This window comes from Cyphomyrmex costatus, unplaced genomic scaffold (assembly GCF_001594065.2).
Source record: "Cyphomyrmex costatus isolate MS0001 unplaced genomic scaffold, Ccosl1.0 scaffold36, whole genome shotgun sequence".
NCBI classification, from domain to species: Eukaryota; Metazoa; Arthropoda; class Insecta; order Hymenoptera; family Formicidae; genus Cyphomyrmex; species Cyphomyrmex costatus.
Genome location: NW_017277774.1, coordinates 3,444,226 through 3,471,821, shown reverse-complemented (window position 1 = coordinate 3,471,821; position 27,596 = coordinate 3,444,226). Strand labels below are relative to the sequence as shown.

Here is a 27,596-nt window from a genome sequence, read left to right as displayed (position 1 = left end):
TACTAATGCAACAGTAATGCTATTAGATTAAGTTAGACAGACACAATTAAAAATGGCATTACCTATCCAGAGAATGATCCTTTAAAGCGTTATTAGTCTTTGTTACCTCTGATTATTTGGTGTTCAAAGTTGAACATATATATATATATATATATATATATTTGTGTTTTTAACACATTTCTTTAATATACATCTAATACAAATGTAAGTTCATTTTCGCAAAAAAATTATTTGGTTGCAAAATTTGCAACGTATTATGCGATAATTACAGGAAATAATGGCACTATTTTGACGCGTAAAAAATTCAAGTAAGAAATAACAACGACAATCAAATATTTTTCTGAATATTTTCTCGAAAGTATTTGACTTCAATATTAATAATATAATATCGAGTAAAAACACCTTTGAAATAAATATTATCAAATAAGCGTTTGTAAAAATGGCACTAATAAAGTTATAAAAAATGTTTAGTAGACTGCATTAATCTACAAAAGTATTGCGCAACCACCTATTTATATTTAAATATTAATTTAATAAGGAACTTTATTAAATTAGCCAGTTAATTTTTTGTGCACTTTATGCAATATGTGCTATTTTGATTTTAAATTTCATTCTTTGCCCTACGAAAAATTATGCGCGTTGCATTGTTACGCTATGTAGAATAAAGTTAGAAAAACTAGAGGAGAAGTGATATTAGTCATTAACAGGTGGATCCATAGCACAGATTATAGCTTTCATTACGCTAGCTGCCGCTAGTGCCGCGTATGGCTGCCATTCTTTGATTCGAGTGCCGTCTTTGTAATCGGCGATTCCGCGGATTACAATGAAATTCTCGCGACAATTACCCAAGATACTCTCTACGACAGCATCCATCTCTGCATCAAATGCGAGCGCACCGAATCGGCTTGCAAACTTTTGCCTAAGTTGATCGTCTCGTGCGACTTGTCGACCAGAAGCTACTGGTGCCAGATGAATTCGGAAGCATCCATCAGTTCTGTAATTATGAAAAAAAAACAATTAGTATATATTTATACAATAAAAATGTACAGCGTGATGAAATGTTGAATTAATTTTCACCTTTTATTTATGGAATCTTGAGGAGCGATTGGATGAGATACCTCGATGACATCCCTCTCTCCAATAGCCATATATAGTTTATCAGATTCTGGTGGTGGCGCGTTAAAATCATGTTCTGATTGATTAACCAAATTTTGCAAACCTTCCTTCACATACACCTGCCATGGCGGAAACGTCTCATTTTCAGCCTACAGAATAAGATAAATATTTTAGGCAAGCATGTAATATTGGATTCACATAAATACAATACATAAATAAATCAATGCCTAATATCGATAAAAATTACCTGTTTTTTCAGAGTTGCTGCGATTTCTTGAAGACCAAGATTTGGTGGACAATATTCTTTGGTCTCAAAATGATAGTTCTCGCTTTCGTTTATCTTGGCACTCTCGCAATAAACGTACGCATATTTCTTATTGAGCAGCGTTGGATGCGATATCACCACATCGCCTAATCGCACGTGTTTATTGTAATCTGTATAATGAGGAACACCACCACCAACTCCGACAAGAAAGACAAAATCCACTTTTTGAAATGTACCTATGAATATATTCAAAGGCTAAAGATTGTAATAATATGTAATGAAAATAAAAATTATATACATATACAGTCCTTGGCCATTAGACGCACAAATATTACGATAGATTTTTTTAACATACGTTAAAAATCAATAAATTATAAAAAATATGCAATGCATCTAATAATATGACCACGGACTATAACATCAAATAAAAAGTTTAAAGCTAAATGCATACCTAATAATCTAGTAGTAGTATTGCCAGCTGCGGTCATTGCCTCTCTAGTATGTCCTACAGTTGGTAGTTTAGTACATACAATCCTATGCGCACCGATATTGCCCAAAGTATATACATTTGATTCTCCTATAACAAAATAATATATTCATTCATTACTTAATCTTTATGTATTTTGAAATTTACATCTCCTTTTATATATATATTCTTGATTTGTATGATATGTGTGCATTGTGCGGCTATCAACAAAGAAGGACGGAACCTGTGTTATATGTGACGATAAAATAGGTAATAATTCATTCTATGTAGAAGCATCTCCCAAGTCTAGTAATAAGAACTAGACATAACAAAGAGAAGTAAATATTATAGTATCAAAAAATTTCTTTGAAAATTTTATCTATAATAAAGTATTATCGAGAAGTTACTGATTAAATACATTTGGATGGAAGCAATGATCAAGAACTAAAATATTTCATTAAATTTTTTAAAAATAAAATATATATATTATCATTAATCAAAAAAAAAATATAAAATTTTTACAAAAAGAAAATATAATTATTATAATATTACTCATAAAAAGAATAAAAATTAATAAAATAATTTAATGTACACATAAACCACATAAAATGAATACAAAATATGAATAAGCCTAACAAAATTATTACATATAACAAAAACAAAGCCATACAAAACGTTCACAACACAAAACAAAAAAAATATATAAAAATTTTACTAACACATATAATACATGAAATCAATAAATTTGAGTCAATGGAATACAATGAATTTGTGATGTCAACATAAAAGAATTAACGTGTTTAAAAATGTACATTTGTAGCACCATTTTTTGCCTTGCACTGTTCTTCGGTTCACAAGCAACTGGCAAGCTATGAAATGACATTAAAATGATAGAGTTATGTTACAAGTTACTTTACCAAAACGGCATATCACCCGCGGAATTCCGTCTATTGCATCTGATGAACTTGCAGTACCTAAAGTTTCATGCATGGTGAAATATACCTCCATTATCGTTTAAATATTTGCTGCTAATCAGCGAGCAATGGAAATTGATATGTAGTTATATTGTATTTACATGCAAGTGGAAAGAAAGAAATGACTAAATGACTATAACCAGAATGCTAGCGAAAATTTATCTGAATAAATTAATCAAAATGTTTTAAAAATAATCATTTTAGTAGATAATTTTATTTAAAAAATATGTATATATAATTAGTAATCAAAGCAGGAGAGTCAACTGAATTATTCTCTTCTAATATTTCAAATAAATATCTTATATAAAATTATTATTATTATTATAGTATTTGTATTTGAGTATTATAAATAATATCTTGTATATATCTTATTAATCAATTATGACTATTTTCTAATAAAAAAATAGAATAGAGAAATTAATTATTTTTCATAACAACACATTGGCCTATCATAATTTTATATCACAAGTAATTTGAAATTATTATTCTTGGAGATATATAAAACATATTTTAAACCATAAGTAAATATAAGAAAAAAACCTTACCAACAGTGGTGTAGCGAACAAAAGTTTCCTTATTTTCAATCAATGAATCCACAGCAAGTTTTTCGCAATATTGAGCTGTAATGATAGCAATAGTAGGTTGTTTCGCGCTTGCCATCGTTGGCATCGACTTTACTACCTAAAAATACATTTTATAGCATTAAGTTATATATTAATAAAAATGAACTGGAAAAGTCATATTTAAATAACAAATTACTTGGACTTGAGTATCCTCATGAACAACACGTGTGAAGGCTCCATGATCTATTGCTTTAACAAGTCCTTTCTCTTGAAGTTCTTTTAATTTAGCATCCACAGCTGATATCTCCCATCCATGTTCCCTAAAACCCAAATAAAGTTAAAATTTAATTAGGGATGACTCGAGTTCCATTCCAAGAATCTATTCCTGAATCGCTTTTGAATCGGATTAATTAAGGTGATTCTTTAATAAAGTTCTGAAAATTTCAGGTTTCTCACCAAGGTTAACCCAAAATCACAAATATCTGCAATTTGACAATCGCTAACTACAAGACTTGGCTATGTCAGGCTGTATCAGAAACTTTAGTTGCATTCATATTTCATCTTTATTTAACATGAGTAACAGGGATAAAATAATATGATAAACAACCGATTACTTACGAATTGATCTATCATCGATTAAACTCGAATTTCGACAAACCGATTAAAAGCTCGGATAGTTAATTATCGATTTTTGAAGAATTAAATCGAAATTGAACATTCCTTAAATTTAATTTCATTGAACATATTATTTCCCTATATATCTAAATTTTATTTAATATAATTACTTACTTTGCAATGTCAACCACGGTAACAGGATTCGGATAGGCAGACTCAATAAGCTCCAGAACTTTTTCTACCGTCAGCTCAATCACTTGACCCATGACTATTTCATCTGTAGATACTTTCAATAAAAAAAAAGAAATACTTATTTAATCATGCAATTATGTATGGCGTTATAATTTGTCAAACTTTTAAGCCGCCTATTATAATTTTAAAATGACAATTAATAGCATTAAAACAAGAATACAGCACTCCATAACATATGCAAGTTAAATTTTTTTGCCGTGTAGATGAGTGTAGATGAATCTAAACTTGTGTAGTAGGTACAGTTTTTAATCTATCCAAAGTATAGAAAAAGTTTCAAAATATAATTGTAATAAGTGCACAATTTAACTTAGTCTTTGTTTCTATAGCTAGAGTCGAGCTAGAACCGTTAGTGAAAGGTATAGCTTATATGTAGGAGTGGAAACTTGAACACATATACATATATGGCAGCTAATAACCACGAGTAGAAGATTCGTGCTCTACAGATGCATTTCCTTACGGAATGAAGACTAAGTGGCAATGTCATTATCCTATGTAGTATGATAATGAATAACAAATTGGAAAGATGTTACAATTTGAGACAAATAAATGTGATTTTTATGACATGTATATGGTAAGTATTATGATAAGATATGTAGCTATATATACGTGTGCATATGCTTTTGATGCTATGAATTTTTGTATTTAAAATTAATACAAACAGAATAGCATTGACGAAATTATAATAATTGATGTTTATTATGTAATTATATATCAAGTTGTTCGTGTATGTTGGACCTTGGAATGTTTGTGATACGTAAGTTTTATCTATAATTACATGCTGTGAGGGTAGATATGTATATATATTGTACACCGTATATAGAAAATGTAGGCCAATCGAGTGATTAAATGGGTTGTTTTTTACACTCTAATATCTAATAAAGTATTCTCTGGTAATTGCTCGTTCGGTTAAATAGATTGGAAAATCCTTCCTTGCATAATCAAAGTGCATAATAACTTTTGTAAACCAATATAACAATGTTTTACTTTAATTTTAATAAAAGGAATAGAAATATATAACTTTTTTTTAAATTTGCTAAATAGGACATCGTAATATGAATCAATGCATAAATGTTAAATCAATGTTGTTATGGTTACCAGATTATTTTGCTAAGCGACAGAATATACCTACAGAGTGTCCTATTTTTTTAACTTTTACATTGAAATATCCTAAAAAATATAAAAGATACGGTAAAATGTTTCAGACAAAAGTTGTATTTCTGACGAAGTACAAATAAATAATAGTAAAATACATTTTCAAAAAATTGATTTTTTATGACGAAAAGTGCCAAAAGTTTAAAACATTTTTCTGTTTTAAACTTTTTTATTTTTTATATTTTTCGAAATACTTCAATGTAAAAATTGAAATGAAGAACACTATATATTTACTATCAAAATATAAAAAAATTCTTTTTTCCTTTAATCTAATGCTATACACAAAAAATACAAAATGTTTTACCTAAAAATTATTGTGTTACAAGAAAATATATTGTGTGTTAGTTTTGTTTGGATCATTAGATTGTGTATGAGAAAAGAAAGGAATAAACATCAATGAAATGTGATAAAAGTTAATTTCTTTTCATTCTCGAACCTGATCTCCACATAACTTTCTCAGAGGGAGGAAGTGTGTATAGTAAGTGACCAGTAGCTGTGAATAATAGAAATTAAGTATGATAAAGATGTCCAAAACAATGCTCAATACAGAGTAACTGCATACAGAGAACATGAGAAAACCCTAACTTAAATTACATAATGGACTTATGAACCATCAAGAGTTTTAGTCAAGTGTGCATTTCCTTTAGAGTTCAGCTACAATGTGCACTTGAAACGTCTAGTATCTTTCAATAAATGCTATTAAATCTAATCAGCTTAATTTAATAACCATTAACCCATTTTCCTTCATCTGTATCATTAAGTTTTTTACTTTATTAAGCCAAAACAGATTATAATTTAAGAATGAAAATATATGTAGGATTAAATTTATATTTCTGTAGTACTTAATAAAGAAGAAATATCTATTTAAATACTTACATGGCCTGCTTGGAAGGGTAATGGGCTCTTCCAATTGTCTCAATTCCACTTCTAATTTTTTAATACTGGGATATTTATGTTGCATCAATTTCATTATCTTTTTAATAAATCCTACATAATCTGCGGAAAATAACTAACATTGTAAAATGTTACATAGCAAGAAAAAATAAAAACTTATATTAATCATAGAAATTTATATATAAAAGATTAATCAATGCGAGTGATTTCGTAAACGTTAAATTTGATTATTCTCCCTCGAATATCATATAGAATTTCATATTCTGCTTCTTTAATTCTCAACAGTTTAAAACTAGATCCTAACGTGTTTATAAGAAAATAAAAAAAACCACAATTTTGATACTTAAATTATATCAGATAAACTTGATCTTGAAAATACAGTTCTAAGAAACGTGCTCGGATTATGAATCAATAGGTATCACATTACAATTCACCTCTAGGAAACTCCTGCGGCGTGACGAGTTCTCGGAAAAATTCTTGCGCAACGCTTGGCTGTTCTGTCTCGACGAGCGTATCGACAAACCAAAATTGGAGAGTTCTCTGTTCTTGTGTGTGCTTTCCAGTTTGTGCGCTTACCAGGAACACCCTAAATTGGAGGCATAGTTGGGCAGGATGCACCTCACCATTTGTCACTAGAATAATTGCATTTATTAAATATGTAATATGTTCGGATTGAATTTAATTAAATACCACATTTTTTCTTAATTTTTATACGCACTATATGCTCTCTGTGATTCTTTATACGTTTATATATTTATATGTACGGTTACATATAAATATATAATATCATAGATGGAATGTACAGCTCATGAAAAATTTAAAATAATGCTTATAAAAATAAGACATAAAATTAACAGTAACTTATAAAATGTGTTTATAGTTTCATTAAAGAATAAAAATCTAAAATATATATAGACTATCCAAGACCATGGACTATCTAACCAGATGTTACATTTTTTAAACGTAATTCATGTATTTTTATTGCACAGATTCCGATTATACGCAAAAACATCAAATTTTTTTTCTCAAAATACGTTCATTGTCCTTAAGATCTCAAAAGCAATGAAAAACTAAACTTTAACTGCTTGTGGTTTAACTCAGGACCAATCAAATGATATATATCTAATTTCGAATCCTATGTCCATTAATGTTTGTGTGTGTGTGTGTGTGTATGTTTACTTATAAAAATTTGTCCTTAAAAATTACTGTAATGCTTGTTTAATTGATCATATTGGGGTTTGCATATCTGTGCAAAGTACTGTATGAAATTCATTTTGAGAACAAGCACATCTGAGTTTCTTTCGGCATGCATATTAATGCACATACTTTAAAATTCTGAAAATAGATTTTTAAATCTACAAAAAAAAGAAAAAAAAAATTATGATAAAAAATTACTGTGTTTAGTTAATAAAACAACTTTAGGAATCTTTAATAGTGTTTCCCACTGGGAAAACTAGTGCAACACTGGTGCACACCAAGTGCAATTAAATATATAAATCAATTCACATATATTTCAATTTACATATTTTATATATATACATATATATATAATTACATATATTTTGTTATTATAATAATCTCATAACTCTTAAAAGGATTAATTATTTATTAGAACTGAAAAAAATGTAAATCAATTTGCACTCAATTGCATCAATATGTTACATTAGTTTCATTAGTAGAAAATGTTATAAGTCAATATTAGCAAAAATCTTATAGGCTTGTAGCATCATTGTTGATACTTCACGTTTTATGTGATATCTCCTATTGTTTATTTTTCCTATATTATGTAAAACATTTCTTACTTCAAGTATTTAACTTCAGTATTTTAAACTTCAAGATATTATTGTTATTAAGATATTATTGTTATCAAGATATTATTGTTATTAAGTATAATTATCAATTAAAGCAAGTACATCGTACCGGCCACAACCTGTTTGTTGATAACAATCCCCTTGTGATCCCCACCAGCGATATGAACATTGTTCTCGTTCCTGTTTTCTGCTGGTGGCTCCAGGGCCTGTCTCTCAATTATCAATGTTGTGGAGTTCGCTGTCTTGCATTTCGGCGTCATGACGATGTGCTCTGTTCCAAAAAAAAAAAAAGAAAAGACGAATTCAGTCCACAGAAAGTCCCTTATCTTGTTCTTATCGCGCGAGATAAAATCGAGGAATGCGTTGCAATCTTACAATTTCGTTTCAAGTTCTTCCCTCATATTTTTCTTCTGTTTATCTTTATGCAACAATTTCGTTCAAAACGTTCTAGACATCGAACAAACGGTACAGCTATTCGCAAAATAAAAAATGCCGCTACTATCGATTTCGAAATAAGAATCGTTCCCCGCCCAAATTTTTCTCTTTCCATGAACTTTTCTATCCGAATATGCACAACAAGTTGAAACGGTTTTTTTTTATCGCTTACCAGTCTTCTCGCCCATCTTTGCGATATTGTTCCGTTCTTTCGTAAAAGTGACAGAAACTACGGGAAGAAGTATCGAACTTGAAGATTTCGTGACACAGATGCGACGCTAACCTCCACCCAAATTCACTTCAATTGACAAGCGCACTGCACAGCACCCACAGCACTCACTGGTCACTGCCGCTAGCTAGGCTAGTGTGTCGACTGTCGCTGACACTGTCATTTGTCACAGAGAAGATTTGGAGCATCTCTGCTCATTGGAAGGAATTCAGGTATGCTATTGCGCATACATGTTCTTATAGCCAATCACAACGCGACTTCTTATCCCGCCATGTTGCCGCGGTTATTTCAACTACGTTATATCATTATTATCTTAATTTCTTATTTTTGTGTTCTTAAATCTAATAGAATAATATAATAAATTGCAATAATGTAATTTTATGTAATTTTATCTTGCGCAATAATAAAAGTTGAATATAAAACATATCAATCAAAATCTCTGCAATTTACTTTGGACTCTACAGCGGCAAAAGAATTTGTGGCGCTTCTGTCGTTGAATGTATCGGAGATCACTTTTTCAAACAAGTTAGTAATCTAGTAGTATATATTGAAGTCTGTGGTTGGATGCTTTTCTGAAGAATCTTGGAATTATATGTCGTTTTCTTGAAATAATGTAAAAATTTAGTATAAACATTTGTAGATTAGATTGCTCGTTATATTCGTTCCATTTGTTGTTCATAGCGAAGGTGAGTCTGTAGCATTTCCGTTGCATTTGATTCGTCTTAACGATTTACTATGCTGTTACATTTACATTGACACCGCCCAGATTAAAATGCCAGTTACAGTGCATCGTTCAAAGTTTCGCCGCGTTGAATGTCAATTAATTTCGCTGAAACCACGATACGTTATTTCGAATGGTTCAAGCGATCATAATCGAAGGCATTAATTTTATTTGTAATTGATCGAACTGTAGACGATTTGACCTGAGTTGACGTCATCTCTGAGAAATCAATAACTACCTTGGTCTTTGAAGTAACTCCCTCAACCAGTTTTACATACCGGTATATTCCTCTGAGGCTCGGTTTTTATTATCTGATTAATGTCAGTTTTTACCAAATTAACTTCAATTTTTATTTAACTTACTTTTATCTCTTTCTAGTTTTAAGAATTGGAAAAGGACAAAGAGTAGATTAAATCGAGATTAAAGTTAATCTACATTGGTAGAAATGGACATAATATATACCTACTTATATGTTGTTTTGTGTATGATAGCTCTAAATGCTATGGTATACAATAACTTAAGCAGTAAGAAAATGTTATATATCATTTGAAAGCATTTTTATACTCTACATGTCTGTTTCTACCAATTATTTTCATATTTTAATTCTAACAAATTTTTATGCTTAAAAAATGGAATGTTAAGTTGATCAAAATGAACGCTTGTGACATCTGTTATTCTTTACTTTCAATCAAGACTCCCAAAGCCTTTACTAAACCTCTGCTTGTGCTCATGGCAAATGTCGTAAATGGCTAAAAATTTCTTAAGCTAATTTGAGAGAATCTCCAGATAATGAAAAACCAGGCCAAAGAATTATAGAATATAAGTTTAAATGTATTATTCAAAAGTTTTTAAATATAATTTTTAGTAATCTCTTATTAGTCGTCAAGATGATGTCTGATCGGAAGGCTGAGTTAGAAAGGAAGAAGGCAAAGCTGCAAGCTATTAGGGAAGAGAAGGAAAGACGTAGGAGAGAGAAAGAACAGAAGGATGTAAGGGATAAAAAAGTTTATAAAATAAGATACTCAATTTATATGTACTAAGATAAAGATATATGTGCTAAAGATGACAAAACTTTGTAGCTACCTAAACTTGCTAGAGTATCAGGATGTATTCAAGACATATGTTTCTAAATATTCATGTATCATGAATGATTGCTACTTAAAAAACAGTAACATGACATTAATATTATAGGTAGAAGAAGCTACCGTTCGTGCTGCTGGCACGGACAAGGATCAGCGCAAAGAGATAGATGCAATGCTGTCTTCTTTAGGTGTAGCGCCAGTGTCAGGTATATAAGTAAAGTGTTTGATTACTAGAATTGGCAAAGCTCTACATTTTTTGATAAAGTTTGGATAAAATTACCAGTAGAAAATTGACTAGAAATCAATAAATAAATTAATTTTCCCTAATGAGTTCTATTTACTTGTAGATGTGCTCTCTAGTTTATCTAGTATGAGCTCACTGACGCCTGAACAAAGTGCTAATGCTACACCGGATGCCAGCTTGCAACCATCTAGTATAAATTCTGCTCAGAGGTATTTATTGTTACATATTTACGTTTCTTTTAAGATCAATATTTATAATCTGACATAGTGGTACGAAAAACAGTGTAGGACGAAGAAAGAATCGAGAGCTTACGATTGTCTCCGTGGCGCACACAAACATTCCACCAAAAGAACCGGTTGTCTATAGCAAGCAAACGCAAACCATTCAAACCACGCATACATCTCACGACGGTGAGTCAATATTTCTCTTATATTTATATATACATATATATATTGCACATATGTGTTACTTGTGAAATGTTTGAATGTCAGAAAAAACATGTGATATTTATTCCATAAAGGTTTTACGTACATTAAATATAAACGATGGAATTGAAATATAATTAGTTTTCAAAGATTTTTTTGAAATTTAATTAATTTGTTACAAGATAAGACGTGTTAAATATTATTATATCTTGTATGAGTATAATCGTTAATTATTTTTTGCTATTTTATACCAAAAATAATTATTAATATTTATTAATTATTCATTTTTACATTAACGTAAGTTCGCAAGTTTTTAGCGCGTTCACACAGTACATGTTTTAAAGTCACTGAAATATCATTAAGCTACACATATTCCATAGTTTTCGCATGAATAAATAATTAGTAAAGTAGGTGGTTTTTTAATGAAAAAGACACAGTATACATTTTTATATATGTTTTATTAAAACATGTTATACAGTCTGTCTGTAACCACATACGAAATCTTAACAATATTCTTTGTTATTTCGTTTATTAATTAAGTAAATTAGGATGTTACATTAATCACACAAAGTGCATTTTTTGTTTTTAATTTTAGAACAACTAATATTAAAATTGAGTTAACCTTCTAAATTATTTGTTATAATTAATTTTAAAGTGGCGAGGAAACTTACATATTCCTAAATATGAATTTAATAATTCATTACATCACAATTATCATTTTCCTTCACATTATCTGTAAAGGATTAACAGTTTTCAACACTTTTACACGATTTTTTTATATTTTGTTACTCAAACGATATTCGATATCAAAGAAATAATATATTATGTTTATGTAGTGACACAAATATTATTAATTAGCACATACTTAAAAATATACATTAATGACATTTGATTAATATATTGAGATAAATAATATATTATTACTACGTTATAATTAGTATTATAATTGTAAACATGAATAACAGTTTTTATTGTGAGCCTTAGATTATGTGTGTAACAAATCTTAGTACATAACAGGTAGTAAGCGTCTAATAACCAATCTGGGTTTCCTTTAAGTTATGTTTTTGGTGGTGGCAACACGTTTTCCTATAATACATTTTCATTTCCATAATGTACAACCGCAAATTCAGTTAGTTCTTAAACACCAACATTATATGTGTTACTGACGATTAATCTCATTTTCGCAATCTACTAACAATACAAAATTGATAACCATTTATGTTAGTGATTAACAAATTTTCGTATATTTTGTTCCAATACCACCTACTTTACTGTGACGAAAGATAATGCAACTATGTGACGAAAGTAATGCAACAAAATCAAAATTTTGACCGAAAATAATCTTTCTCCTTAAGATTATATTATATCTGATTGTCTAATATTTTATTTTGAATGGACACAAAGAAATATTATTACTAAAGATAATACACGTACGCGTATATACACATATATATGATAAATTTTTATATACATGTTACCTAACTGATCTTGCGGTGTGAAAAAAATTAAACATACGCGTATTCCCTTGCCTTGCGATACAATCTGATCGATTCATCCGGTGTTGGACACAAGGACTGTCCACATCATCCTCTGCATACACCATCTACTCCTCCTGTTCAACAACAACACCAACTCACTCTTGCTCCGCAGGCTACTTTGAGACTGACTGGTGGCGTCCCAGGAAAGGTGGGTCTGCACCAAACTACCTATGTATGTTCTGTCTACTTTTTTACTACCTTTCTATAATTGTCGTATGACGTTACATTCAGTGTTGTAACATACCTAGATGTAAGTACCTAGGTACTTTAGCAGTATCTAAGACAGAGATACTACCTGGTATCTTTTTTTTTTAAGATACCTTTTATGTTTAGATATGTAAATACAAAGTATTCATCTATACCAACGATATATACATGGATCAACATTTCCATGTTTTTTCAATGATAGGGAATAAAGCCGGAAATTGATAGTTTCAAGTAGCTTTCAGTGACTATTAAGTCATGTTTTACTTTCTTTGAAGATAGAAAGGACACAACAAAATCAGACTTTTTAACTGTCACTTTCAAGCTACGAATAGAATATTTAGTCTAATGTATATAGAGTGTTCCATTTTAATTGCCCCAAATAAATATCTTAAAAAATACGTAAGATATGAACAAATGTTTCAGATGGAAGTGGAAAGGTTTCGAAGAGAACGTGTTCAAGCTACGTCTTTCTTGAAGCTGTTCCACTTTCATCTAAAACATTTTTTCATATTTTATGTATTTTTTAAGATTTATCTGAGGCAATTAAAATGGGATACTCTGTATATGTCGTTGATCTATATATTATGTCATTATATTATAAACTTAATTTTAATCCCCAGACAAATCGATTTTCAAACAATGTTTGAAACACTACTGATTTAAAATAAACGTGACATATGATAATTATCCAAACATTTTTATTATTACTACTTACATCGTTAAATAGTAATGCAATATAAAATAAAATTTATTTGCGCAGTTTATTTTTTTAATAAAAAGTACTTAAAAGAGTAACTAAATCTTTCAGGTCATACTATACTGTACCTGTATCTATACTTAAATAATTTTTTTAAATGCATCTATATCTGTAAATAGGTATTTTTCCTACACAGTACTTATATCTATATCTAGATACTTCTCAAAAGGTACTTGTTACAACACTGGTTATATTATAGAGGTAGAGATACACATCGGAAGGTAGAAATACGTTATGTTCCAAGTAAAGGGATATGTAGAGTCTAATCATTGAGGTGCTTTGCGCTTTTTTAACATTGCTCTGCAGATTTTTGATTTTTCATTTTTCTTCAAATATTTCAAGTATGTGAAGGCAACGAGGAGTCATGAAGATTACACACACAAATCGGTATAACAATCGATTTTACATTAGAATTGTGCTGCAAGAATTTTTATATGGAAATTTACATTTACTGTAAATACTACATAATACTAAGAAAATTTTTGCATTGCAAATATATTTCACTGTTAGCTTTTTAAGTCTTTTACGGTTTTACTTTCACAGATGACCGTTTTGCTTGCATATAAAAAAAGGCTTACTCACGCTTAATAGTTTAATGAAATAATTAACCGATAGAGAGTTAAAATTACACAGCACATTAACTCTAGGTGTTCTGTTTGTTGGGAAACCATATAAATTACGATTACAAATTAAGATTCTTACAAAATTGTTATGCCATGACTCATGCGTGCTGGTAGAGAGAATTGGTATTTGTGCTCACATAAAATATTTTAAATTTGAATGAATTTTGGCGAATATTAAATTAAAGTATATATATATAAGCAGAAAAGCCTATAAGAACGAACAGATTACGATAAAACAGACATTCTACAAATATTTATTACATAAAAATAAAGTATAAAGTTTTAACTATCGTTTACACTGATGTTATGATATCAATAGTTACATTTTATGTATCTTATGATCAAGCATGTTTTATTCAAAAAACATTGTTTTAATTCTTTTTATTTATATGTCATTATTTTGTAGCATTGATTATTTTTTGAATTATACAAATTTATAGTGTTTCTCAGAAAGTGTGTCAAATCTTTTCCGATAGATTCTATGAAACATTCTAAGTATACTGAAAAGGACTTTAATCGAGAGTTGAAACATTTATATTTTATTTTTATATAATAAATATTTGTAACACAATTCTTGTGTTGGTTGTTATAGGCTTTTCTTATTGCTTTGATAGAGTATTCCTCTAAGTATATACCTACGTATCTTTAGGTATAAAAAGCTAATTTAATGAGTATATATATATATATACATATATATATATATAAGGTGTCACGAAAAGGCCGGGATATTGAATTGTTTTCCGAAAACTTCATATTTTCGAAATAATCCAATGTCCTGACTTTTTTGTGACATCCTGTATATATAAGATATGAAAATAGCTTTTTTAATGCTCTTGATAAAGTGTTAATTGTCTAGATATAGTTGTACTTTAATATCGATAAAGAAATGTCCGCTTTTCAAATTATTTGCTTTATTGTTCCCATATATTAACAAAAACAAAGAAATAACAACATTTATTTTGAGAGAGACTTAGAGGGTGAGCGCATAAGTGTGACAAGGGATGTAAGTGAGATATTGCAGTGCATTCGTTAGAGAGCATCTACTTAAGGATAATAAAAAAAAACTAAAGTTTCTCGAAATATTGGATTATTTGATCACTACAGTCGCTGGTAAACGAAAGTGTTGAACATGGAAGATAAAGCGTTACCCTAAAAATGATAAATATTCTGAATATGTACGTTTCCTCTTATACATAGGAATCGAAGCATCGCATATAAAAATTTACAAAATTATATTCACCTAACTACATTCAGCGTAGTATTTTAATTTAAAAAATACGAGATATTTGAAAATCACTTCTACGAAACACTGATTTTATTATTTACTTTAGAAAATTTTTACAAATCAATCATATATTCCTAAAAAATATATATATTGTCTCTATAGGGTGTACAATTGAATACTTCTTAAACCGCCAGACATATTACGAAATGTTTCATCCTTTTGTATAACTTTAAAGTTGGTTGTTAACTTTTTTTATTTTGAACTAATAAGTCTGAGTGTAGAGAGGTGTTATATTAGTGTAATGCATTCTTATGATAACGTAACTAAGTACAATTTTTTTCCCTCCCCTTCTCAGCTCATGCATTCGACTATTACGGTAAGTTATGATTTCTCTTGGTTCTAAAAACCATTTTTAGGTTCAGAGTTAGGTTTAGCTCGTATTCAGTTTGTATTACTTGAAGCGATCGTTCTAAAGAAAAGGTACTATGCAAGAATTGAGTACTACAATTCTTGGCAACAGAATATTCAGATTAAATTACAAATATTCTAAATTATTGATGTCAAAACGAATGTGGTAAAATAAGAGAAATTATTACTGAATTTATAATTTGCTCGCCAAAAATGTAGCGTGTATTGTTTTTAGCCTATCAGTACGTTTCATTACAAGAAATTAATTAATATTTGCAACATACTAGATAGTGTTTTTACTTGCCTTTATTCAAAATAGATACAGCCGGTGCTAGAAAACGGATGAAGAACATCGTCTCTAGAATTTAGCGTTTTCTATAGAAAATATCAGGAAGAGGAACAACTCTCCACCCGGTGCCTAATTGGTCTACTTTATGGATATGCTTTTATACTTTTTCCAACTCTCTTCTTTGTTAAGTTTGCCTACTTTGGATGCATTTATTCTCATTTATCGTATCTATTATTTTTCAAATATTTATCTGACATCCCGACTTTATACAGCAAAAAGGATCTGCTATCAGGCCCACTACACGAATCTATCCGCATATATCTGACTCTTGGGAAGCATGCATAAGTTTCAAAGATGGTTGTTTTTTATATTCTTGATTCTTCAAACATGATTTTTGCAATATTTTCAAACTTGATTTCTTATGATATATATCATTAATTTTATACAGTAGATATATTACAAAAATATTCTTATATTGATATTATTGAAAGAATGTGAGGGTAAAAAAAGAAGTAAATTGAATTAGTGTTTAATGAAAACGATTATAAAACTCTGACTACTGTTAATGTATTCTTGATGCTATTTTATTATGGCAAATCAAGGATAATGGAACCTTTCGAGAGAAATATCCATTGGCAAATCTTGTCACAACTTAACGCACCTTCCAGAGTTCTCAGCGCAATGTTTATTACTTGAAATCTTTTTGGGAATGCTAACGCATCATAAATGCTTACTAACATGAAAGCAATTTTTATAGAGCTAAAGTGTTGTGGGATATTAACTGAATTCAAGATGAAGAACACATTACACACGTTATTCCTGGTGAAGTCACACTTTGATTCTGTTTTTAGTAAATTATTTACCTATGATATATGTATAACATCTTAATATTTTATATAAAGATGTATCTTTTGAGCTTTTAGTGGCGCAGGAACATTTCTTTTGTTATACAGTGTTCCTTAGTCGCTAGATATTGTTTCTTAATAGCACGTGGGTGGGGTAGCGATAAAATCGGTAGATTAACAGAGTTAAAACGACAGATATACTATTGTGTATCGAGATTGACTCATTTAAACTGAGTGCTTCGAATATATTATCGAAGAAACATTTTTTGTCTTAGATTGGACTATTTCTAACTTTTGCTTAAAATTTCACGTTATTACCTTTGTTAGTCTACAAATAAACGCTTATTTTGAAATTGAGAAAAAGCACTTCCGGCGATTTTTAATATATGTATACAATTTTGTTGAGTAAAAAATTTGCATAAAAATTGTCTGGAAGACTTTCACTTTAATGAACAACATGTCAAAGAAATAAAGGATTTACAATTCGAGATGTAATTGAACGTGTTGGAATATCATTTGGTTCATGCTGGATTTTGAAAGACAATTTAGGCGTAAGACACGTCACATCTTGCATTGTTCTTAAAACGTTAGATTTTTTTGGGAGAATTTCGTCTGCTTACAAATTGATTGTCACAGCATTGTTTGCCTACATTTCATTTGCCTACAAATTGATTGTTTACATGTATTATCGCTTACAAACACTATTCTTTGTTTTAAAAACAAATTTTTTGTTTTTAAAATAAATATTTTTTTTATAATTTAAGTAGGCAATGGATCTGAACTTATCTTTGTTTCTTAATTTTATATTTCTGCGTAAAAGTATATGTAGGCAATTGAGCTGTAAAAGCAATATTACATGTAGGTAATCGATTTGTAGATAAATGAGATATAGGCAAATGGTATTGTAGGCATCAATTTCTAGGCAAAAGAAGCTCTCTCCAAGGATTTTGTTTTATCTTGTTCGTAATTTTATGACCAAAAATTCAACGAGTATAATTTCCATATTCGTCTGATATGGTACCGTATGATTTTTTCTTATTCTCTCGACTGAAATTACCGCTTTGTGAACCGTTTTGAATTGATAGACGCGATAAAAAAGAATTCACCACGCGTTCTGAAGGCTATACTCAAAATTAATCAAAAAAGATGCTTCGAGAATTGGAAAAAACGTTGGCATAAATGTATTGCAGTGAGAGAGAATTATTTTGAAGGGAACGAATAATATATTTGGATGACTAAATTCATAGTGTACGTTTTATTGATCTCGGTATGTTTTAATCACAGTAATATACAGGAGATAGACAAAATAATGTGAACACCTAGGAAACACACTACTCATTTTATTAATAAAAGATTGGTTTATCATTTGCTTAATAAAAATCATTTGCTTAATTTTATCGTTCTTATAATGTAATAGGTTTTTTATATCAAGAATGCGAATTTATTTGTTATTATTCACTTTATAATTAGCGAAAGAAGTATACCGGTGAAACGTGTATTGTTTTAATTTGTTGATTTTATACGTATTATTGATATAGTTATAAAATAATAATTTAATTTAAAAAATTCTTATTTGGGGCTTGATTATTGACTATTATTTATATTTAATTGTTTACATAATACAAGCGAGTTCATACTTTGATCACAATATTTTGTCTGTCCCTTTTGAATATATCGCAGCATATAGCCGTACAATATTCTCAAAATATGTACGCGCACTTTTGTTTTTCCTGTCTTGAGAATTGATGTAGGTTTATTTTTATCGATAGTCAATGTTTAAAAAGTATAATTACTATAAATATCTCGTATCTTGATCGAAAAAACTGGAAAGAGCGTGCAACTTTTATTTCAACAGTCGGAGATGTCAGTATATTGTATTAAATCGTTATTTCAATTTCATGATCCCTTACTTGTCTTCATTTTGAAAACTTTTTTCTGAAATTTACTGATAATGAGTTTTCGTACCAGATTTATTTTCCGAGAAATATCCTACCTCATCATATTTTGTATTAATTTATACGCGGAAAAGAGAAAAAGTGTCAAAATCATTCATTCAACATTTAAACGAGGATGATAAAAAAAACTTTTTTACATATTTAAAAAAAATAAGAAACTTTTCATTAAACTGTTTAGTGAGTGAATTTTGAAACATGTTTTGAAATAAAGTTGTCAATATCTGAGAACTCAGATAAATACTCGGATAATACCCGGATACCTGATTACCGACCCTACAAGCCAACTTCATAGATATTACCCAGATACTCGAATAATAAAAATACGACAGAATATCAAGTATATGTATAAAAAATGCATCAATTAAGAACAAATGATTAGATTCGACATAAAATTTATATTCTTTACGTATTAATCATTTCAAATATAATTACAGCTAAATAAAACTTTATTGATTGTTGAAACGATTATAACGACATATATATACATTTAAAATTAATATTTTATGTTTATGTATAATTTTATAAGTATACCCCAATAGACAAATCATAAAAACATTGCATAGTAATAGCGTTATGACAAAAAAGTTTTGCCACGATTGCGCTAAGATTATTTGTTATAACGCAACAATCAAAATCTTATAAATAAGCATTACTCGAGTACCCAAATAATATCCACGAAGTTGGGTAATAAGATCGATATTCGGATAGTACTCTATAGATATCATAATTTATATTTAATAACTATTCTGAAATATTGAGCCGTTGCTAATGAAAATATTGTACGCATGTAAATAGATATGTCGACTGTATTATTTATGCTACTTTCAAGTTTCTTCTTAAGCGATTGTTGATGTATTTTGCATGACAAAATAAGAAAAGTTAGTTGAATCTAATATTGCGACGCGTTATTGAGAGAATGATGTAACAATAGATATTCCGATAGGATATTTTACGTTAAATTCTTGATAAAATGAAATAAGACTCAAGTAACTTTTGGCTTTTGTACATGTATCATTAGTTTCGATCTATAATGAATCTAGTAAATTTTAAATTGTAAAAAATTGACAATCATAATCGATTATTTTTTAAATATTCGACTGATTAGTTAATTTCTTACGATTTGAGTATTACACCTATTGTAAATTGAAACTTGTGCATCAATAATGCCTATTTAAAGATATACATACACACATATACATACATATACAGGATGTTCCCAAATTATTGACACAATACTTACGTCAGATACAGCAGATAATTTGAGTTAAAAAGTCCTGTACCATTTTGCAATTTTTTCATTAATATATTAACGAGAAATTGTCAATATAGTTTTTAACTATAGCGAATTTGTAACGACCTGGGTTGAATTAATGCTCTATTATTGATTGGTTACATGCTCTACTAATGGTAGAGCATACATCATTAATTCTCAAGTTGGTGCGAACTTGTTATTGATTCTCTTAGTAATTAATTTTTCATTAACTATTGCGAAAATTGCAAAATGGTACAGGATTCCGACTCAGTTTGGTCCGCTCTATCTGCACAAGAGCATTGTGTCAAATACACCTTACATACAAACACATACACACAGAGTGTATTTTAATAAATGTGTCATCGTTTTATTATAGGAAATAAATATTTTACTTTCTTTTACACGTGGATTTCTCTCTCTCTTTCTTATGAGTTATAGTCAGTAATTTATCTCCCTTGCAGTAAAACGTTGAGATATTTATTAAAATTCACTCTGTATTTGTGCGTGCGTGCGTGCGTGCATGTGTGTGTGTGTGCGTGCGTGCGTGCGTGCGTGCGTGCGTGCGTGCGTGTATGTGTGTGTGTGTGTATGTGTATCTAAAAAAAGTTAAAAACGATTCCGACAAATAGGATATCAAATTGATTGACATTTTCTTTTCCCTCCTTCAAGACGAGTACAATCTAAATCCTGGTTTAGAATGGGAGGACGAGTTTACAGGTAGGTACTTCCTCTCTAGAGACGGTTCACTTTACCTAATTATCTCACAAACATGTACATGTCCATAATTCTAGTCTCATACTTTCACAAAGTAATTGCGCCTAAAAGTAATATCGTCACGTAATTTGCAATTTGTCGTCTCTATCTTATGTATGCACTGAAGAGAGAAAAATCGCCGCTAGCGTTTCTAAATTGCTTGACGATTTGCTTTATTATATGTATATTTTTTGTTATATTTCTATCTTTACGCAATATAAGATAGTTTGCTTCACCGCGCATGCAAAAGTATATTAGTTTTTTTTATTGTTATTTTTTTAGATAATTTTAATCCATCTAATGACACTGAAGAATGTTTCAAATTTAGCACTTTAATTAATATTTGTGATAAAAAAATTTATTAAGATTTTTTTTTCTTATTTTTGAGAAGCGACAGAGAATCGTAGATATACTTTATTTTAATTGTCGCACTTGTAAATGTGGTAAATCCAATCGGTATTGCATGAGACCTGGAAAGTTGCGTTAAATAGTCTCCACTCGCTATGCATTCGTGTTTGTTGCTTCATTATTTTAAGTTTCTGAGTAATTGTCATGGCATATATAGAATGGTGATGTCATAAGTGAAAAATAACACGTTGAACTTTCTTGCATGCTATTTGTAAATAAAAAGAATTTGAATAAAGAAATAATAAGATTCATTTAAAGCACTTATAAAAATGTGTCGATGATATTCTTACTTTGCCCTTGACAATCAATAAATAATTGTAAAAGGCATGTGAAATAAAATGGCTATGCATGCACAATGAGTAAACGCTAGTAAACGCACTTTATATGCCTTTTATGATTATTTACTGACTGTCAAGAGGGATAAGTGCGGCTTTGATCCACTTTTACAGATAATCTTATTGTTTTGCTTTACCTAAATTCTCTTTATTTACAAAAGGCATGCCAAACTTTAATGTATTATTTTTTGTTCATGGCGTCACAATCCAATGTAGTCGTAACGATTACTCAGGATCCTTAAAGAAGAATTAATTCACACGATCGCGATTATGATCCCACTTCTTTCAACTTCATTGATCTTCATTTATTTACCATTAAAAGAGAAATAAAATCTCACGTAATTATTACATCTTACACATGATTCCAATTAATATCATTATTTAACAAAAGACTTTTTATACAAGAATAAGGATAAACTTTTTTCCTTAAAAAGTAATTTTTTTTATTAAATATTAAATATTTATTTTATTGATTATGGTGAAAAAGATATTTACGATTAATGTAGGATTTATTTTATCAAAATTGCGATATATATAAATGGATACATACACATATATATATACCATATGGTATAGGCCATTAGAATCTATATCCAAAAAATCTATTAAAAAATATTAAAAGTATTTTTCAAGGGGTTAAAGGTAAGACATGTACAAGGTACATATAGTATCAAAAGTTGCAAAAAAGAAACTTACTGCAACTTTAATTGTAAATTTTTTCAATTTGTAATGATAAAGTGATATACACATTGTATTCAGTATCCCAAAATACGGAAAACGATTATCTCATTCTTGTGTATTTTTTTTTATTAAATAGTGTAATTATACATTCACAATCAGTATATAATAATTTATTGTAGTAATTAGCAATTACTAATTACTGGTAAAGGGAAAATTAATAATTTTTTATTTTACTTATATCGTCCATATTTATTTTTATTCGCATCGTTCTACTTTATTGATACTGCATGCGAACAAAGGGTGGAGAGACGTAAATAAAAAATCATAAAATAAAAAAATGTAAAATCAACGTTATTTATTGATACAGTCCACCTTTCGTACATGTATTTAATTTTGCATGTTATCTAGGCTCACACTTATAATGTTGTTCCTATATATATATACATATATGAAACTTTACGTTTTTTTTAGCATGGCATCTAAATTATTTGACATAGCATTTATTAATGCTTCTAGATGTTGCTACCTTCGAAATAAGATTTTCTTGAATATTTACAAGACAATAGGTATCTGTGCAATTTAGATTAGAAAACGTATATTGCCCTACCATGAAAAGAAAAAAACAAATATTTAATAATTTTTTTTCTTTTTTTCTAAAAACACGCTAGTATGTAATCTTTTTCGACACTTGAAATATACAAAAAACAAATACGAAAATGTTAGGATTTCAACAGAATGCACAGTGTTGATTTTTTTTATAAATATGAATTTAAGATAAAAAATAGATTATTGCTCTCTAAATATTTTTTAAAGTGTTTGCCGAAAAATAATTAGTTTCTTTTTAAATATAAAAGCAGTACTTTTAAAAGATTTAATAGGTTTATTAGAATATTAGCGAGTTTTGAATAAATATGTAGATCAGTAGCTAGGTAGTTATATTCAAGTTAGGATACTTGTGGCGGAACCAGCTTATTCACCACAGTTTTGACATTTGATGATGGCCAAGCCGAAGATGAAGAAAATAGCTTGCCGCACATGGACGGTTTCCAGAGTAAACTTCCACCAGGAATACTTCCTCACGGATTACCGCAAGTTAAGGAGGTTCAGCCTGCTGTTACACAGGTAGAGCAAGAGAAAGAGAAAGAGAAGCCTAAAAAAGAAGGTGCGTAAATTATCGATCTTTTACGTCTCTCACTTCTATTTATTAATAAAAAAATCTTGTTTTATTAATTCTTTAGTCCGGGAACTTAGCGAAGAAGAGAAGCAAATGATTATCCTATCAGAAGACTTTCAAAGATTCCTCGATCGTACTAGCAGAATTGTAGAAAGAGCATTGAGTGAATCGGTTGATATCTACACCGATTATGCTGGCACTATGGACGGCGAAGATGGAATGTAAGTAGAAAACAAATTGAAAGACTTTGCAATAAATTGTTCGTAGATTTTAAGATTCGTATTAATATCTGATTATTAATATCCTTATAAAGATGTTTATTAGCATCAAAAAAAGTATTAAACCAGAGTAGTATAATAACACTTTTATTAAATTGTTTGTCAATTTAATAAAAGTGCTAAAACATCATATAGTTTAGTATATCTCGAAAGAAAATCTTTGACATTGGTTGTACTAAAAAAGAATCAAATCATTTCAAAATATTACAATTGCCATCTTTGATGCTATGCACATTATGAGTGATGTGTACATTTTTACTTGCATGCATCAGTCCTGATCATAACAAATAATCATTTTATATATATATATATATATATATATGATTATTTTGAATTTGCAGGGATGAGAAGAGTCATCAACGACTATGGCTGAATCGCTCATTCATTTGTGAGCGATGGTCCCGTAATCGTTGTGTAACCTCCATGGATTGGTCGCCGCAGTTCCCCGAGCTTTTAGCGGCTTCGTACAACAATAATGACGACACTCCTAACGATCCTGACGGTGTATGTTTGATTTGGAACACGAAATTCAAGAAAACAACTCCAGAGTTTATCTTTCACTGTCAGTCACCCGTTATGTCGACTACGTTCGCCAGATTCCATCCAAACTTGATCCTGGGTGGCACTTACTCTGGTCAAATCGTGTTATGGGACAATCGAGTACAAAAAAGAACTCCTATACAACGTACCCCCTTGTCTGCTACAGCGCATACTGTAAGTGACTTACCAGTTTTTAACATAGCTTAATTAGCTAATTAAGATCTTAAATAAGCTAAAGCTTAGAATGCGAGAACGAAGAAGTCATTTACTTTACAGCATCCAGTATACTGCTTGAACGTTGTTGGAACACAAAACGCACACAATTTGATTAGCATTTCGACAGACGGCAAATTGTGCTCGTGGAGTCTGGACATGCTGTCACAACCGCAAGAGGCATTGGAATTGCACACGAAGCAATCTAAAGCAATCGCCGCTACGTGTTTGGCCTTCCCGCACGGCGATGTTAACAATTTCGTCATGGGAAGTGAGGACGGAACTGTTTACTCAGGTAAATGCAGTTATCCATGTACGTGAAAATATTGAAAAATATAATCGGTAAAAATTATTAATATTTTAATATTTTGTTGAGTAGCCTGTCGACATGGTAGCCGCGCTGGATTGACGGAAACATATGAAGGTCATCAAGGACCTGTCACTGGTATTAGCGCACACGCAGTGCAAGGCGGTATAGACTTCTCCCATCTATTCCTGACATCTTCCCTCGACTGGACTATCAAACTTTGGAGCCTGAAAGAGAACAAACCGCTCTACTCTTTTGAGCATAATGGCGACTACGTTTATGACGTTGCTTGGTCTCCAACACATCCGGCGCTGTTCGCCGCTGTTGACGATTCGGGCAGGTTAGATTTGTGGAATCTGAATCAAGATACGGAGGTACCTACCGCCAGCGTTGTCGTTGACGGATGTCCTGCTCTGAATAGAGTATCATGGACGCCAAGCGGGTTGCATGTTACTGTCGGAGATGATACTGGCAAAATATGGGTCTATGACGTCGCCGAGGTACGTATGATGATACTTTAAAACTTTTCTCGACTGTTTATTTGGCACTATTGCGTACTGAAACTTATACTATATTGTATTTAATTTTTTGTTCATTACAGCATCTAGCTCATCCAAGAATTGATGAATGGAACAAATTTCTGTATACGCAACAGGACCTGAAGAACAACAAAGCGGATGAAGAACTGGATAAGCTTAACCTTAGTTCTGGGCCGTCTTCGTTAACATCTATGACATCTATTTCATCAGTTCCTCTTAGATAAAAATTGATGTAATTTAACTTGCTTTAATAATTTTATCTTGCAATCGTATAAGAAACAAGTAAAACTTCTATCTAGCTCGTAATGTATAACAATAAAATAAAAATAAAGGCAATAAGCGAGCAATTAATATAATAAAAAGATGTTGGAAATTATAATTTATTATATTGCTTGATGAAAAGGACCGTTTGCATTTTTAACTTACAGAGTTTTCTTTAGCAGTGTTAACATACACGATTTTTTAAATAAATAAACGCAGAAAATATAAAAAAATATCTTAAACATTAGTTATTGAATCAATTAGAGTGATAATATCGACAAGAACCTAAATCATAAATTGGAGCTATGTAAAACATTCATTGTCGATGTTAAGCAATTTTATCCGAATTCTTCAGTCAAAAATATAAGATGTTATCAAATGGTCAATAGTTAATAGAACGAATTGGATGGTGTAATCATTTTTCCTGTTTTTCTTCGAAAGTGGTACCAGATATTTTTTTAACCGTTGAGGCTGTCAATAGAAAGATGTTTCAGTCAAAAGATAAATGTTCCAAGCAGAGCTAAAGTGATATAGAGTCGAAAATGTATGCGTAATGTTAATGATAATTTAGCTTCTTATCTGTAACAAGTCAGAATGTACATCATATGTATATCATAATCTACATTATGGTATAGGATTTGAAGGATTATTGAAAACTCATAATTTGTTGAAAAAACTCAAATATATACGTTTTGCAATATAATTTATCGGTATTGCTATGGTGTAATAAAACAAGGTGGAACGTTGCATATAATAGTAGCACATTAGTCAATCAAATTTAGATCCAAATTTACTCTCCTACTATCCGCGTGCGTGAATATTTCATCTTGTATTTTTACATCAAAGGTATTGTGAGCACTTATGATAAGATTTATTTAATGCCAAATTTAGAAAATTAAAACTATTGATAGAAACATGTAAAAATAAATATTCTCTGAATTTTAATATTGTACAATAGGAACACTTATTTATGATGTATTTATATATTCTTTATTAAAATAATTTACTCATATAATTCATTTTATTTGTTCATTTTTCATAGCTATTTTAAAGGATTATTAGATAATTTATTAGGTATTTTTGTAATATCTCGTTTATGTTAATACAAATGCACGTCATTTATTGTAAAATATCGCAAATAAAATCTTTTCAAACATACATTTCAATTTTTGGTTTAGTGCGTGGGGATTTGTTACATCACACATCTATACCTACGAATTATTTCAAAAATTCAAACATTTTTCAGTTTTGACATTCGCTATTTTAATTCCATTAAAATAGTTTGAAATTATTAACTTTGATATCACATTACTATTCACCAAACTGAAAAATTTTTAAGTTTAAATAAAAAATATTTAATAGATTTATAATAACATCTCTCTAAGTAACAATTTTGTCACAATGATAGGCTTTATAATAGGTGTGTTCTATTTGGCGATGCAAGTTGATACAAGCATTATTTTAGCTTTCTTGACATTAGCAGAGAAATCTGAAAAAGGCAATGCCATTTTCCTATTACCATCAAAATTGCTTATATACTTGTCAGTACATTCTCATTTTTGGTTTAAGATAACTACGTGGCTACATTTATTTTCTAATCCTATCAAGGGGAGGGGGGGGGGAAATCATATAGCAGAAAAAGGATGTACGGACGGATTTCGACGGTAAAACAGGAAAAAGGCCGGTATGATTTCATCTATTTATTTGAATTGGTATTTAATTTTTATATAAATATAGTTTCGAGTCCGTGTTCAGAACGCGTGT

General features: G+C 29.9%; 2 protein-coding genes across 16 annotated transcripts; one reads left to right on the top strand and one right to left on the bottom strand.

The window, feature by feature from the left end:
* Positions 1–593: 593 nt before the first annotated feature.
* LOC108776445 (uncharacterized) lies at positions 594–8,868 on the bottom strand. Its single transcript, XM_018543058.1, has 11 exons — positions 8,716–8,868; positions 8,218–8,379; positions 6,732–6,929; positions 6,280–6,399; positions 4,174–4,285; positions 3,581–3,704; positions 3,367–3,502; positions 1,833–1,958; positions 1,364–1,617; positions 1,078–1,265; positions 594–994 (listed from the first exon to the last, which is right to left on the bottom strand). Exons 1-11 carry the CDS (start codon positions 8,729–8,731, stop codon positions 694–696), a joined length of 1,737 nt encoding a protein of 578 aa, XP_018398560.1. The 5' UTR covers positions 8,732–8,868; the 3' UTR covers positions 594–693.
* A 464-nt stretch (positions 8,869–9,332) lies between these two features.
* sw (cytoplasmic dynein 1 intermediate chain short wing) lies at positions 9,333–25,936 on the top strand. Of its 15 annotated transcripts, XM_018543153.1 has the most exons (14): positions 9,333–9,458; positions 10,373–10,482; positions 10,685–10,781; positions 10,923–11,028; positions 11,087–11,229; positions 12,895–12,954; positions 15,950–15,970; positions 21,013–21,060; positions 23,503–23,682; positions 23,759–23,915; positions 24,314–24,686; positions 24,789–25,020; positions 25,105–25,532; positions 25,634–25,936. In XM_018543153.1, exons 2-14 carry the CDS (start codon positions 10,381–10,383, stop codon positions 25,793–25,795), a joined length of 2,109 nt encoding a protein of 702 aa, XP_018398655.1. In that variant the 5' UTR covers positions 9,333–9,458; positions 10,373–10,380; the 3' UTR covers positions 25,796–25,936. The 15 variants fall into 15 exon arrangements, with proteins under 15 accessions (XP_018398655.1, XP_018398649.1, XP_018398648.1 ...); XM_018543147.1 differs by lacking the exon at positions 12,895–12,954 and having other exon boundaries at positions 11,102–11,229; positions 23,527–23,682; XM_018543146.1 differs by lacking the exon at positions 15,950–15,970 and having other exon boundaries at positions 11,102–11,229; positions 12,895–12,930; positions 23,527–23,682.
* The last annotated feature ends 1,660 nt before the right edge of the window (positions 25,937–27,596 follow it).

What these genes read in the sequence shown, in the direction of transcription:
- sw (XM_018543138.1), top strand. Translation starts at nt 10,381, where the DNA reads ATGATGTCTGATCGGAAGGCTGAGTTAGAAAGGAAGAAGGCAAAGCTG. An exon ending in ATGGACGGCGAAGATGGAAT is followed by an intron (nt 23,916 to 24,313) that starts GTAAGTAGAAAA and finishes TTGAATTTGCAG; the next exon opens with GGATGAGAAGAGTCATCAAC. An exon ending in TGTCTGCTACAGCGCATACT is followed by an intron (nt 24,687 to 24,788) that starts GTAAGTGACTTA and finishes TTTACTTTACAG; the next exon opens with CATCCAGTATACTGCTTGAA.
- LOC108776445 (XM_018543058.1), bottom strand. An exon ending in TACTACTACTAGATTATTAG is followed by an intron (nt 1,618 to 1,832) that starts GTATGCATTTAG and finishes ATATATTCATAG; the next exon opens with GTACATTTCAAAAAGTGGAT. An exon ending in CAAGATTCCATAAATAAAAG is followed by an intron (nt 995 to 1,077) that starts GTGAAAATTAAT and finishes TCATAATTACAG; the next exon opens with AACTGATGGATGCTTCCGAA.